Genomic DNA, 12,911 nt, shown 5'->3' with positions numbered 1-12,911 from the left:
AAAAGAGTGGTTGCAATCTCTGACATTCTAAAACCATCAAAACTTACAACCGTACATGGAAGGATTCATATAAAAATTGGAACGCAGCTAACCTTCCTTACTCCTTAGGTTGTGAAACTCAATGCTAGTCGCATTGTTCAAGGTAGAGCACAGCCATACTGCCAATAGAAAAGCACAGATCATCTTCTGCATCATAATTCATAACACAGTTGAAGGTCACCTTCCATGTAGGCCCAACGATAGCGATAGCCCAATGAACCAGAGACGCTCAAAGCTAGTGAGCTTTTTCAAGAGTAAAAGAGGTCATTCAGTGTACCAGATAAGGGATAGATGACTTAAGCACATGGACAGTAGAAACTATAACCTGATCACAACATTATATTCTTAATTATGGGTAGCCTTGCGCTCATGGCCTGTTTGGATAAGAGGTTTTTTTGCGCACGCACGCACAAAATACATCTTTTGCAAACAGGTCCTTAGCTCCCGCAACAGTTTCTGTCTTTCTAACTCGCGCATTGGGGTGCTTCTTCTAATAGAAAACATAGGTGATATCTGGGGCACATTAGCAAAAGGGTATTTTTTTCTTTAATTAAGATTGAAAACAATTTAGCTGTGACTTGTGACGCCTAGTATGTCTATGATCTGAGAGCAAACCTTGCAGATCGGACAACTAAGACAAATCTTGATATGTTTTGAAACTCCTACATAAACTGGAATGTTATTGGTCACTACATAAAAAGTTAATGCGAGACGTTTATGTAAATAGAAAAATAGCTAGATGCATTGCACAGAGCAAGATTCATAACTTTAGAAAACATATCACAAAGAGGTGCATAATGTTGTTGTTTATTAAGTAGCATCGATGCAGAAAGTTAGTACAAAGTGCAGTAAAAAAAAGCGCATGAATAAACAATGATTTTACTTACCATTTAAATTTATTGACAATGTTATCACACATCCTTAGAGCTGACCATATCTAACAAAACTTGATGCCATTATAACTGTAGCCTGTCCTAAAAACCAGATTGTATTATTGTTTCACAATAACCTGGAAGATAAATTAAAAGAAGACAAAAACATAGTTTTGCAAATAAACACTGCGAGTAATTGTTTTCCATTAATGGGTGTGCGATTATTTAATTGCAGCAAGGCTACATAAGTAATGAAAAAAGCTAAGGGAAAAGGAGTCTATGAAGTCCTAATATCCCAGAATTATGAGCGGCTCCAGAACCGCACCAGCTCATGCTCCGTCCACGGGCAACCAAAGACGACGGATTTAAAGTCATACATACAAATATTGGATCCATAACTTAATGGCAGGTTGTCATCTCAAATTAGCATAACTTGTAATGAAAAGATTCATTAGGTCTTAGATCGCACACCTATGCATGCCACTTATGGAGTTGCATTGTGGGAACTAATTCTCAAGACTTCCTGATATGATGTGCTCTAATTCGATAGCCAAGCAATACTTTGCAGCCATGACCAAATGACTTCTTGTTAGAGCAACTGAAGCCTAGCTAGCCCACATATATTTACCACAACAGCAGCAGCGTCTTATAGAAAATAGTAAAAGTCCTCAAAATTCTAACTTTGTTAAGAACTGGCATCATATCACATATCATGATTACAGGGCAGTACACCAGCAGTTGTCCTATTTTTTTGAAGACACGGTCAAGGTATTGATGTTTAAACAACCACCATAGCAGCAAGTCCTAGAGACCCTTCCATCGGTACAACTGCCGAAGCACAATACGACCACGGCTCGATGGCCATGGCACCACAGATCACAAGGGAGCAGAAAATCAGAGAGGGTAACGGAGGGACTTACCAGACGTAGTCCAGGAACAGCCAGCCACCGCCGCATCATGAAGTGAGTTACAAACTAATGTACTGCTTAGCCATTATTCAATAATGTCATACATAAGACTTCTTTGTAAACATAAATAAGACAAATTGTACTTGCTTATATCAAGCTTCATAGGGCTCTAAACATCAATGTATTAAAGCAGCCTTGTGATGCTAAATTAGTACAAAATCCCAAGAAATTTCGATCAATTGCTAACTATATACTCCACTGAGAATATGAATATGTGTAGGAGCTGAGCAAATGTAAGTGAAACAGAAAGTAGTCAGAGGCCTCGATCTACCAGCTAAAAGTTTAAGTTCTCTAACAAATTTCATCATAAACAGAGGAAATGCTTATGTTCTACACCTAAAATCGAACAGTAATCTAGAACCGAATCAAGCAAAGTATGTGTAAGAACTACTAATCAACATATATATAGCTTAATCCATCATGGTTAAATAAAATTGCTTGAAACTCGTGCATACAGACCAAGGACCTATGAATGAACATATGGCAACAAATATGATAATTCATTAAGAAAATTACCTGTATCAGGAGCAGACACAAAAATATCAGATGGTAGTAGAAAAGCTAAAAATACTTACCTTTGGAATCTAAAGAGTGTTTTTTTGCATGCTTGTGTAGATTAGATTAACCTCAAGTCATAAGATCTAAATGTTCCATTTGATCACCTTATTATATAAAATTGTAACATCAAGAACCCGTAGGCGGATTTCTGAAACTTAAATGGGTATATGTATGACTGAACATCCCATGTGTTTACCAAGTAAAAAATGACAATAAATCTCTTTGCAGTATAACAAAGCATTGGTACGCACAATTTTTTTTTGGATGGCATCATTATGAGAGATTTGGTTACAAATATTAAGCTTCTAATAAGCAGGTTCATATATTTCTTAACAGAAGTGTGTAGCAGTGCTATGATCAAGTTCTATACGATGTACTGTAAATCACATAAACGCTACAACCAACAGCTGAAATATCAGTCAGTAGGTTATATAAACCAAAGAAAAAATAAACATAACTCACCAGCAGTTAGAACAAAATGAGAGCAAATCTCAAGCTTTATCTTGATTATATCCCCATTTATTCATCAAATCCATTGTTTGCAAGACCCAAAGCACCACCTTGCTTAGCCGAATGAACGTTTGTAGTTTGTACATAGAAGCTCTGCAAATATGTACATCCCTGTAAGATAAAATCAGTGGCTAGAACACAACAGAAAATATAACATCGGTGTATGCATGTTATAGTCCTATTGATCACCCATGTGAGAACCAACAAGGATTGTCAACTCTGAGTTAGAATCTGAACACATCAATTGTAGGCAACCCCATAGTGGAATAGAGAGCCGAGTGTCACGAAGATCTCATGGAGAATAGAATGGATGGGATGAGAAACTGGGACGGTCACCAGCTGGAACCTATTGGAGCATCCGCGGAAGCTGTGGTCATCTTCATCGCTGCTGGAGGCTTCGTCGAACGCGCGGCGGAGCGGAAAGTCGCGGTAGTTACCTACTCTGGATGGGGGGAGGAGATTCGCGGGTAAGGCTGGATGGAGCGGCGGCCGGGAACCCTATCGGGGCCCGGGAGGAAGCTGTGGGCAAAAGGGATGCGTGGCTGGCCAGGGAGAGAGGAAAGGAGGCGGCTGCGCTCGCCATTCCTCACCGCTGACAACACCTACCGATCCCCACCGGCGACAGACAGAAAAAGGGAGGACGGGACGGCAAATGAGAGAGATAGAGAGGAGATACCAGGGAGGGAGAGGAGAGGATTCCCCGGCCTTCCCCGTCACCTGTGAGCAGCTGTAGCCTCCGTCGAGTGCTCCGCCGCTAGGGAGAAAGAAAGGCGAGAGAGAGAGAGAAAGGGGGCGCAGGCAAGCGAAACAAAAAACGGCAATGGCCCAACAACACCGACGCATGCACGTGGGGCCCATGAAAGAGACCCGTCGATCGACCACAGAGCTCGGCAAGCCTGGGAGCTTAGAGCTCTTTAGAGATAAGATCTTATAATTGACCCTTACTTAAGGTGTTGTTTGTTGTAAAGCTAATTCCATTTGATCTAGCCCCTAGATCAAATCATCTCTACCCAAAATGGAGTTTTAGCAAATAACACAGTGAAGTTTATAGCGCTTGACTTGATGATCTACTTAAATTCCAGCAAGTCAATTGAAACTTCAGTTACGGTGGTAAGTTTATTTGAAAGCGCGAAAATTTTCCGGATTTTCTATGCATGAATGCAATGCACATATTAGTGTTCTCTCATTTAATTGCCTCTAAACCTGGGATATTACATAAAACACCTAGTCCGTCCTCTAGAACGAACTCTTATGATGTTATAATCATTTTTTTAATCAATATTTTTTTTGTACTGTTGTAATTTTTTAACAAAAGTGTAGTAGGGATATGCTGACAATTTGGACCCACACCCTGCAACGTCCGTCAACTTAATAACAAGTTTAAATTAAATGGCCAAGTTCGAAAAAATTCAATTAAGTAGCCAAAAATAGTGGATAACAAAAAAAAACTTTGGAGATAGCATGTGCTTCTTGTACAGGGAGGCCCATAGCAGTGAACCATCAGCTAACCTTGTCCCTCAAAGTTATTACAAACAGAAGGGATCAGAGAAAGGCAAGTATCCCTAATATCATGTATAAAAAAATGAAGATACCACAAGTTTCTTATACAACGAGGCTGCCATCTGAGACCCATCAGCCAGCAGCTCCAACGTCCCTGAAAGCCTGAAATTAATAAGAAGGTAAAACTAAACGGAATAGATCGAAAAAGGCAAGTATCCCAAAATCTCAAGTTTCATGTGCATAGAGGCTGACATCAGGGACCCATCAACCATCAGCGTTCCTCAATGTTTAAAGGTAAAATTAAATGGAAGAGTTTTAAAAAGGCAAGTATCCGCATTATAATGGGTAACAAATAATCGAGATATCACATATTTCTTGTACATAGAGACTGACATCTGGGACCCACATCCAGAAGCATCCTCATTGTTTAAAAGTTAAAATAAAATGGAAGGGATTGAAAAAGGCAAGTATCATGCAATATCAATGATAAAAAATAAGCGAGATATATCACTTGTTTCTTATACGTAGAGGCTGACATCAGGGACCCACCATCCCGACACGTCAATCAACGTTAACAAGGCGGTAGGGGGTTCGAAAGAAAAAAGTCAAGTAGCCAAAAATCACGTGTAAAAAATAAATCTAAGAAAATAAACATTTATTGTATAGAGAGGATGCCATATGGGGTCCATCATCCAGTAGCATCCCTCAATAATAACAAGGCAGCAGAGGATCAAAAGAAAAAGTCAAGTAGACAGAAATTGCGGGTAAAAAATATGGGACTCATCTTGCAACAGAAATTGAGGAAATGTTTATTGTACAAAGAGGCTGACATATGGGACTCATCTTGCAACAGTGGCCTCAACTTTAACAAGCCGATAGAGGACCGAAACGAAAAATCAAGTAGCCATAAATCACGTGTCAAAAAAATAAATCAAAGAAAACAAACATTTATTGTTTAGAGAGGCTGACATTAGGGACCCATCAGCCAGCAGTGGCCTCAACGTTACAAAGGCGGCAGTGGATTGAAAGAAAAGACAAGTAGCCAGAAATCACAGGTAAAAAAATATATCTAAGAAAATAAATATGTATTGTTCAGAGAGGCTAACATGTGAAACGCATCTGCCAGCAGCGTCCTAAACATTAAGAAGGCGGCAGGGGGTCGAAAGAATAATCAAGTAGCTAGAAATCAGGGGTAAAAAATAATCCAGGAAAGAAAAAGTTTATTGCACAGAGAGACTGACATATGGGACCCATTTTGGAGCAAAGGCCTCAACGTTACGAATGCGGTAGGGATCGAAACAAAAATCAAGTAGTCTGAAATCAGGGGTAAAAATAAATTTTCAAAAAAGGAAACATTTATTATTCGGAGATTCTTACATATGGGACCCATCAACGAAAAACATAAAGAACTCGATCGGAGAAAGCCAATCAGGTCGAAACAGAGGGGGAATATAAAAAAACACAGTGCAAGAGACAATGCCGTGTGGGCCATACTGTCCGCCGGGATGCAAATTTGTGTGGACTCGGTCGGCTCACCCAAGAATTCATCATGCACAACGTACCGGGTAACCATGCACAACGTTTTCCCGGTTATGTGCTGCTAGATGGCATACAAAATGAGAAAAAAATTGTGAAGTACCACAGAAAGAGCAAAAATCGTCAGGGATGGGGTATCAAAAACCTTGGTCGAACCCCAACTTCGTCGCCTATGTAAACCTTTTTTTTGTAGTGACTATGACCTGAGTTCTCATATTCAGAACCAAGATCAAGCATGCAACCACACGGGGCCCATGGAAACATCTTGGTACAAACTTTTCTAGCTTGTTCATGAGTCACATTGTTTGCGAGTTCAGTTGGCAACTGCATGGCGAAGGTGTGGAAACCGTTTTTAAAGGTGCATCATATATGACGTGACTGGGATGAAGGGTGTCGGAAGCATTGAACTGGACCCCCAGAGCACAACAATCGGACCGCCTCAGAGAATAACTAGCTACGATGACGGAGCTACCCAATTGAAGTGACTCATGAATTAGGCGAAGGGAAAGCTTTTGGTCAACTACCCTCTGGCTGCACGCCAAGGAATCTTGTATTGTACGACACTAAGAGCCGATCGCGGCATGTGGCTAAAGTTGTACACCCCTGCAGGGTTAAATATTTTCGAAAAACCGTGACCACTATTACAGACGACTTGGGAATGGACGTGTTGATCCTGAATAACTTTAAGCTAATCTTAAAACTTGAAAACAATGTGTTCATAGGATGCTTCCTGTAGGTTGATAGAGGAGGTGATCCTGGTTGATACATTCAGGTGATGATGATGACTCTGTGGATTCAATATGATGATATTTTTGAGCTAGTGATATAGCTCTTTTATTCCCTTTTCTAATATTTTGAGTAGTCGAGTTTCTTCTCTTCCGCTTGTTACAAAGAAAAATGGCTTTACACAAAAGAAGCTATACATAAAGCCTCGGATATCCGCTTTGCTAACATGTTGTATTAACTATTGAGTGTTTGCCAAGTCCCCGTACTCAGCTCGTCATATGATGGTTTCTAGTTTGATATCGACGAGTATCTTGAGATTCTAGGTGGAAGCCTGGAATCTATGGGTCGGGACATCTCCGTTATGCTCCTAGCCTCCTGGGTCTTTTTTTTTCTATCTTGCTATCTTGAATATCATAACTTGGCTTTCAATGATTGATGTAATGTTAGGTGAGTGACCTCTACTTATAATGCATTGGTTCTTTGCTCTATTATGAGCTTGTATTACTTATTCAAGTCTTAGAGTCACTGTTGTGTTACCGATTTTTTCGTTGTAGGCTCTCGAGCTCTATGCTAGGCTTATATTAGAAGGAGATCTGGATTTTTCTAGCCTCAATCTTAGGGAACCCCACACTTAATGTGATGTTGTCGACTGGATGTGGTGACCCATGTGCATATGAACATTCTCAACAAATTACACCTTACAATTTTGGATTGAGGGAGTAATTGACAACGAAAACCCTAAGCTCTTCTCCACCTTTCTCAGAGAAAACCAGTGCTACCTGCTCTAGTTGTAAATATGAGATGTTTGGATACATTCTTCAATATCAAAATGTGATTATTCATCATGTGAAAAATAAAATAAAAATATTAAAAGTGATAATGAGAGTACTTGGAGGACAAATATAAGAGCAATTCCAATAATATAGCCAACTGCTGGCTATAACAAGTTGCCATGTCATTTGTAGTCACCATATAGCTAACATGTACAATAGTTGGCTAAAAGAATGAACTACATTTACTAACATATGTCCCACATTTCACTCTCACAAAGTACATAGGAGCACGTGCAAGAGGTGGCTATTGCATAAGAGCCCACCTCCCTTCTCTCCCCTTCTCTCTCCTCCAAGTCATCTAAAATATATTATTTAATGTCTTATAGTCAGCTGACTAGACTTTATTGTACTTGCTCTAAGAATAGTAGTTTCACCCAACTAGTATACACATTTTTGTATCTAGTAGTCACTAAACTTCTTTTTATGGCGAAAATAATATTCAATAACCCACTATAATGAAGCATGATATAAGCTAAGTGTTATTTGCGAGTTATTAACAAACCAATAGGAGAGAGAGCTAAGTGTGCAAAAATAGACATCAATGTCAAGGTACTATTTCAAAATTTAGAGATTTCACACTCCCAGTATGTGTTTTTAATAAATTTACACTCACTTATGTAAAAGCAAGATGTTTGAATATCACATAACAATCCCTTCAAAATAGAAAAATACATTTATGTAGAAAATTGAGCTACATTTAGGCCAAACAAAGAAGTCTTCAACGTGCAGTAGGACCGGTTGGCATTGCAGCCACCCCCTTATCATCATGCTTCATTGGAAATGAAATTTTGCTCTGACTCATATTGGTGGACAGATCAGAGACGTAGTCATCATAACTCAAGTTTGGGTTGTCACTACTATCACCAGTGTAGAAACTGCTGTTCGCGTCTTCATCGGCGGGTCCCTCCTCGAGCTCGATGCACTCTTGCAGCTGTACCACAACATTGGTCATGGTAGGTCGTTGTATCGATGCATACGCGCTGCACTTAAGCGCGATTTCCACCACCTTCCAAACGCTGTTGACATCGTAAATGCCACCCATGCGTGCATCCACGACACTTTCGATGTTGCCCCGCGCCATACGTTGCCGCGTCCACTGAATGATGCCAATGGGTGCTGCCTCCGGCTCTCGTAGTATGGCAGGCTTCCCTGTAACCAGCTCCAAAAGCACGACACCGAAGCTATAGACATCGCTCTTGGCCGTCAGTTGCATTGTGGCATGGTACTCAGGATCGACGTACCCGGGCGTGCCGACGACCTTTTCCGTGGACACGTGCTGGCTGCCACCTTTGAAAGCCTTAGACAAGCCGAAGTCGGAAATCTTGGCCTCCATCATCGTATTTAAGAGGATGTTTGTGGCCTTCACATCCCTGTGAATCAGAGGCGGGTTGCAACCCTTGTGCAAATACTCTAGCCCTACAGCCAACCATACCAGCCAATGATCATGTTGAAACATAGAATATTTAGCAACACCAGACTCTGCATTGAGATGCATACCATGAGCAGATTCAAGTGCGATTTGGAGCCTCTGTTTCCAGGGTAAACATCCTCCATGGTATTTTCTTCCTATTAATAGGTCGATATTTTGTCAATTTTTGTTCTATGAAACGCAAAAATCTGACAACAAACAGGTGAAAACTTACATACCTTCAATATGTTCCTGCAGGGTACCTTCTGACATGTATTCATAGACAAGTGCCATGCAATCCCCATCTTTGCAGTAGCCAATCAAAGAGACAAGATTCTTGTGATGAATGCGGGTCAAAATCTGAGCCTGGAAAAATGTTCATAACATATGAAATTTCACTCTGAAACTTCTCAACGCAAACTTCAACTCTAGTCAAAGAACGAAATTGTACCTCCGCGAGGAATTCGCTCACACCTTCAATAGAAGAATTAGACAACAACTTCACTGCAACCTGGCTACCGTCCTCCAAGAAACCGTTGTAGACTTTTGCAAACCCTCCCTGGCCTAGCACTTTCTCGAAGTTGTTTGTAATCATCTCGAGCTCCTCATATGTGAACCGGCGATTCTCAAGTTGCAGTGAGTTGTCCGTGTAGACATTGTTTCCTGGTGCATAGCTCGTCATTTTATTTTTCTGGGGCTTCACAGAGCTGTTCAATGATCCTTCATAGGTAAAAGTGGCACAACTAGAATTAGCAGGGCTTACTGATCCATAAAACGATCGGTCGTTTGTTTCTTACCGATATCTTACCTTGTTTCTTTCGTCTTATAAAGCGAAAGAGTAGTGCTACCACTACTATCAACACTATCAAAACTGCAGGTATAGCAATGTACATGGCCAACCTGCTCTTTGTTTTAATGGGCTTACATGAATTTTTGTTGGTGCAAATGTCTCGATTGTTGTCATATCTAAAATAATATGTAGAAAAAAATAGTGAATTAAATTCATGAACTATCATGTTAGATTAGCCCAGAAATAAACGAGAGAAGAACACCTTAGATTCAGAGAACCATCCTGGATTCTCCTGAGAAGTCCAGAGGGGATAGATCCACTAAGTTGGTTGCCGGACAAATCTCTGTAGAAAAAAATAGTACCCCTATTAACATGACTTAATATAACATGGGAATGAATATATTTTCATAAAGGTTGTCCAACTTACAAAACTGTCAGCGAACTTAATTGTGAAAGAGAATCTGGAATTGAGCCTACCAAGTTATTGGTTGATAAATTTCTGCGAGTTATGGCACATTTTCTTATCAATTTTTCAGGAAAACTACAATAATATACGTTAAAATTGATCCATAACTCAAGACATACAAGTATTGGACAGCTTTAAGATCGGCGAAATAAGATGATATATCACCGTTCAGACCACTGGAGGATAGGTCTCTACATAGAACAAGTATTCAATGGTTAGTTTCACTCCATAGTAGCAATCTCACACCCTCTACTCCATTTGATATGCCAAGTTTAGTAACACAATGCTCGTACATAATTGAAATTCTTACACTCTTCTAATCCTTGGGGGCCCTGCAATGGTGTAGTTACATGTCAAAGTGTCCCACACCATAACAGTCCCGGGACCGCAAGGGTCACCCATCCAGTTTCTGCGCACCTGATACTTCGCCTTGATCGCCATGATAGCAGCCACTGCAGTCAGTAGCACTCAATTTTTCAACGACTTATGCTAATTCTTATATAGTTAACTTAGTCTTTTCAGAAAATGCACTCTTTGAAGGCATGTAAGTTTAGTAAAATGGTTGTGCAATTTTTGTTAGTAGGATATATTTGGAGTGATTTGAGATTAGATGTTGGTTGAATGTTGACCTGAAGGTTTAGAAATGTTAGCGGGGTTTGTAAACTGAATTTCGAGCTACCTATAAATAGACAAATATTGTAAGTGTGTGCTTGTTTTCTTGTCTATCTACATATTTTGTGTATGTTCAACTATCCATATGCCTACCATCCTCGGAGTCCGTGGCAATGTTGGTGGTCGGGATGACGGAGAACACCTCAACAGCGTTGATGATCGGTGGTAGCGTCGAGTTGGCAGTGGCATTGATTGTGATGTTGTACTGGCTCTTCCGGGAGGCGAAGGTATTGTAGTAAACGCCGCTATAGAGGTACGCTGGCGTGACAGCATCTCGGTCCCACAAATCGCCGTTGAGGTTGATGTAGAACTCGCGCGTGGCATTGGCTGGGAGGAGCTGTAGCTCAGTGAAGTGCATGATGATGAAGTATGCTGGCGATGGGTCGTTGGGCTGGGGCTGGGGCTCCCAGGAGAATTGTATTTGTATGTTATTCCGTGGGCTGATCGCTGTCCGCAACACCGCGGGCGGCGCCTCAAAGAGATCTGGGTTCATGTTGTGCACCTTTCTCGTTGTTGACATCTCTCTCCACAGTACTGAGTTGACCCAAGGGAACCAGAATCTGTCGTGTGGATCATCGGGATACCTGATCAAATCGATACCGTTTATAAATATGCTCGTGCCACAGAAACAATATAGACAAGAGTGAAGGTTGTAATCCGTTTATTCAGACTTTCGTTCCCTTTTGAGTACACACTTGTGTTGTAAGAAATAGTACTCCATCCCTTCACTATTATAAGCAAGAAAAAAAGCGCGCTATAACAAAATAGTGTTGGCCGAAAAATACGCTATTAGCGTGCTATAGTGTGCTATTAGCGTGCTATAGCACGCTATATCGCCGGAATAATGTAGCGTGGGCTGTCTAGAAACGCTATAGCATGCTATTAGCGCCGAAATAGCGCGCTATTTTTTCCATGATTATAAGACCTTTTCGAGAGAGAGAAAAGAGAGGTAACAGTAGAGGGATAATCTTGTGATGTTCTGCTCACCTGATGACATCATATTTGTCGGTCGGGCCGAAGTTGAACCTGGTTAACAGAACAAGCCCCTGCGCCTTGGTCGCCTGCGGATAGATCGTGTTTTTGAGCGGTCTCAGGTCCAGACCAGAGATGAAGGGCGTCCCAGCGCCGGTGTTGATCAGGCAGACCTGCACGAAGTCATCCGGCACCACCACGATGGCCTCCACGTTCTTCGCCGCTTCTGGACTTGAGATGTTTACAGTGTGCCAGTAGTTGACGCCGATGTGGAGGTCGAAGACAGGCAGCCGGTTGAGCCCGTCGTAGTTGCCGTACATGAACCTAGCTCGGACGAGGTACTTGAGCCCGGGCACGAGGGAGCGGAGCGTGTAGCAGTTCCGGGCGCCGGTGGCGAAGCTGCGCACGGTGTACCAGGTCGAGCCCAGCGACGGCGTGATGTTCTCGGCCGAGATGTTGTGGCAGGTGCCGGCGTCGTCGGTGAACTCGCCGTTGTCCGGGACGAAGGCGAGCGTGCTGAAGTTGTCCACGAAGCCCGTCTCCCCCTCGAGGCCGCAGTCTATGGTTATGAATCCTGCAGCGCAAACGGCACATGTATCACATGATCGATCGATTCAATTACGTTTGATCGCCTTGGTGATTAGGCGGGAACGCATACCTTTGCTGTCAGGCTGCGCGCGAGCGTGCAGCACGCCTCCACCGGCGGCGCCAGCGAGACAGAGAAGCAGCAGCCACGGCGTGGCCGACATTGGTCCCCGTGTTACTTGCTTCATTGCACACGCAAGGATATGTTTGTTTGACATGCACACCTTCATCAACTTATAAAAGAAAGACAACCTGGGTAGCCTTAATCTAAGGATATTTTCAGCGGCGTGCGTCTGAGCTTAACGTCCGCGGGCACTAGGTGCGGGGTGGTACGATCGTCGCCTCTTTGCGTGCTACTGCCGTACTTGCCCCACGACTTTTGATCGGCTCAACAAAAGTAAAAAATATGAGCCGGGACTGGGCGAAGAGTTGACATTGCCTTCGAACTGGTCTCATGGCCACTTTTTATGTTGAAA

At 42.0% G+C, this 12,911-nt stretch overlaps 1 protein-coding gene across 1 annotated transcript; it reads right to left on the bottom strand.

The window, feature by feature from the left end:
* Window positions 1-8,260: 8,260 nt before the first annotated feature.
* LOC124648029 (putative leucine-rich repeat receptor-like protein kinase At2g19210) lies at window positions 8,261-12,623 on the bottom strand. The gene is made up of 12 exons (XM_047187861.1): window positions 12,509-12,623; window positions 11,866-12,424; window positions 10,972-11,462; window positions 10,517-10,658; window positions 10,326-10,397; window positions 10,168-10,239; window positions 10,003-10,083; window positions 9,759-9,916; window positions 9,402-9,670; window positions 9,190-9,316; window positions 9,040-9,108; window positions 8,261-8,958 (listed from the first exon to the last, which is right to left on the bottom strand). The coding sequence occupies exons 1-12, from the start codon at window positions 12,621-12,623 to the stop codon at window positions 8,261-8,263; spliced, it is 2,853 nt and encodes a 950-aa protein (XP_047043817.1).
* Window positions 12,624-12,911: the final 288 nt, after the last annotated feature.

The sequence above is a fragment of the Lolium rigidum genome, chromosome 4 (genome assembly GCF_022539505.1).
Source record: "Lolium rigidum isolate FL_2022 chromosome 4, APGP_CSIRO_Lrig_0.1, whole genome shotgun sequence".
NCBI classification, from domain to species: Eukaryota; Viridiplantae; Streptophyta; class Magnoliopsida; order Poales; family Poaceae; genus Lolium; species Lolium rigidum.
Note: the sequence above shows the minus strand (reverse complement) of the source record. Positions and strands in the feature narration are given on the sequence as shown.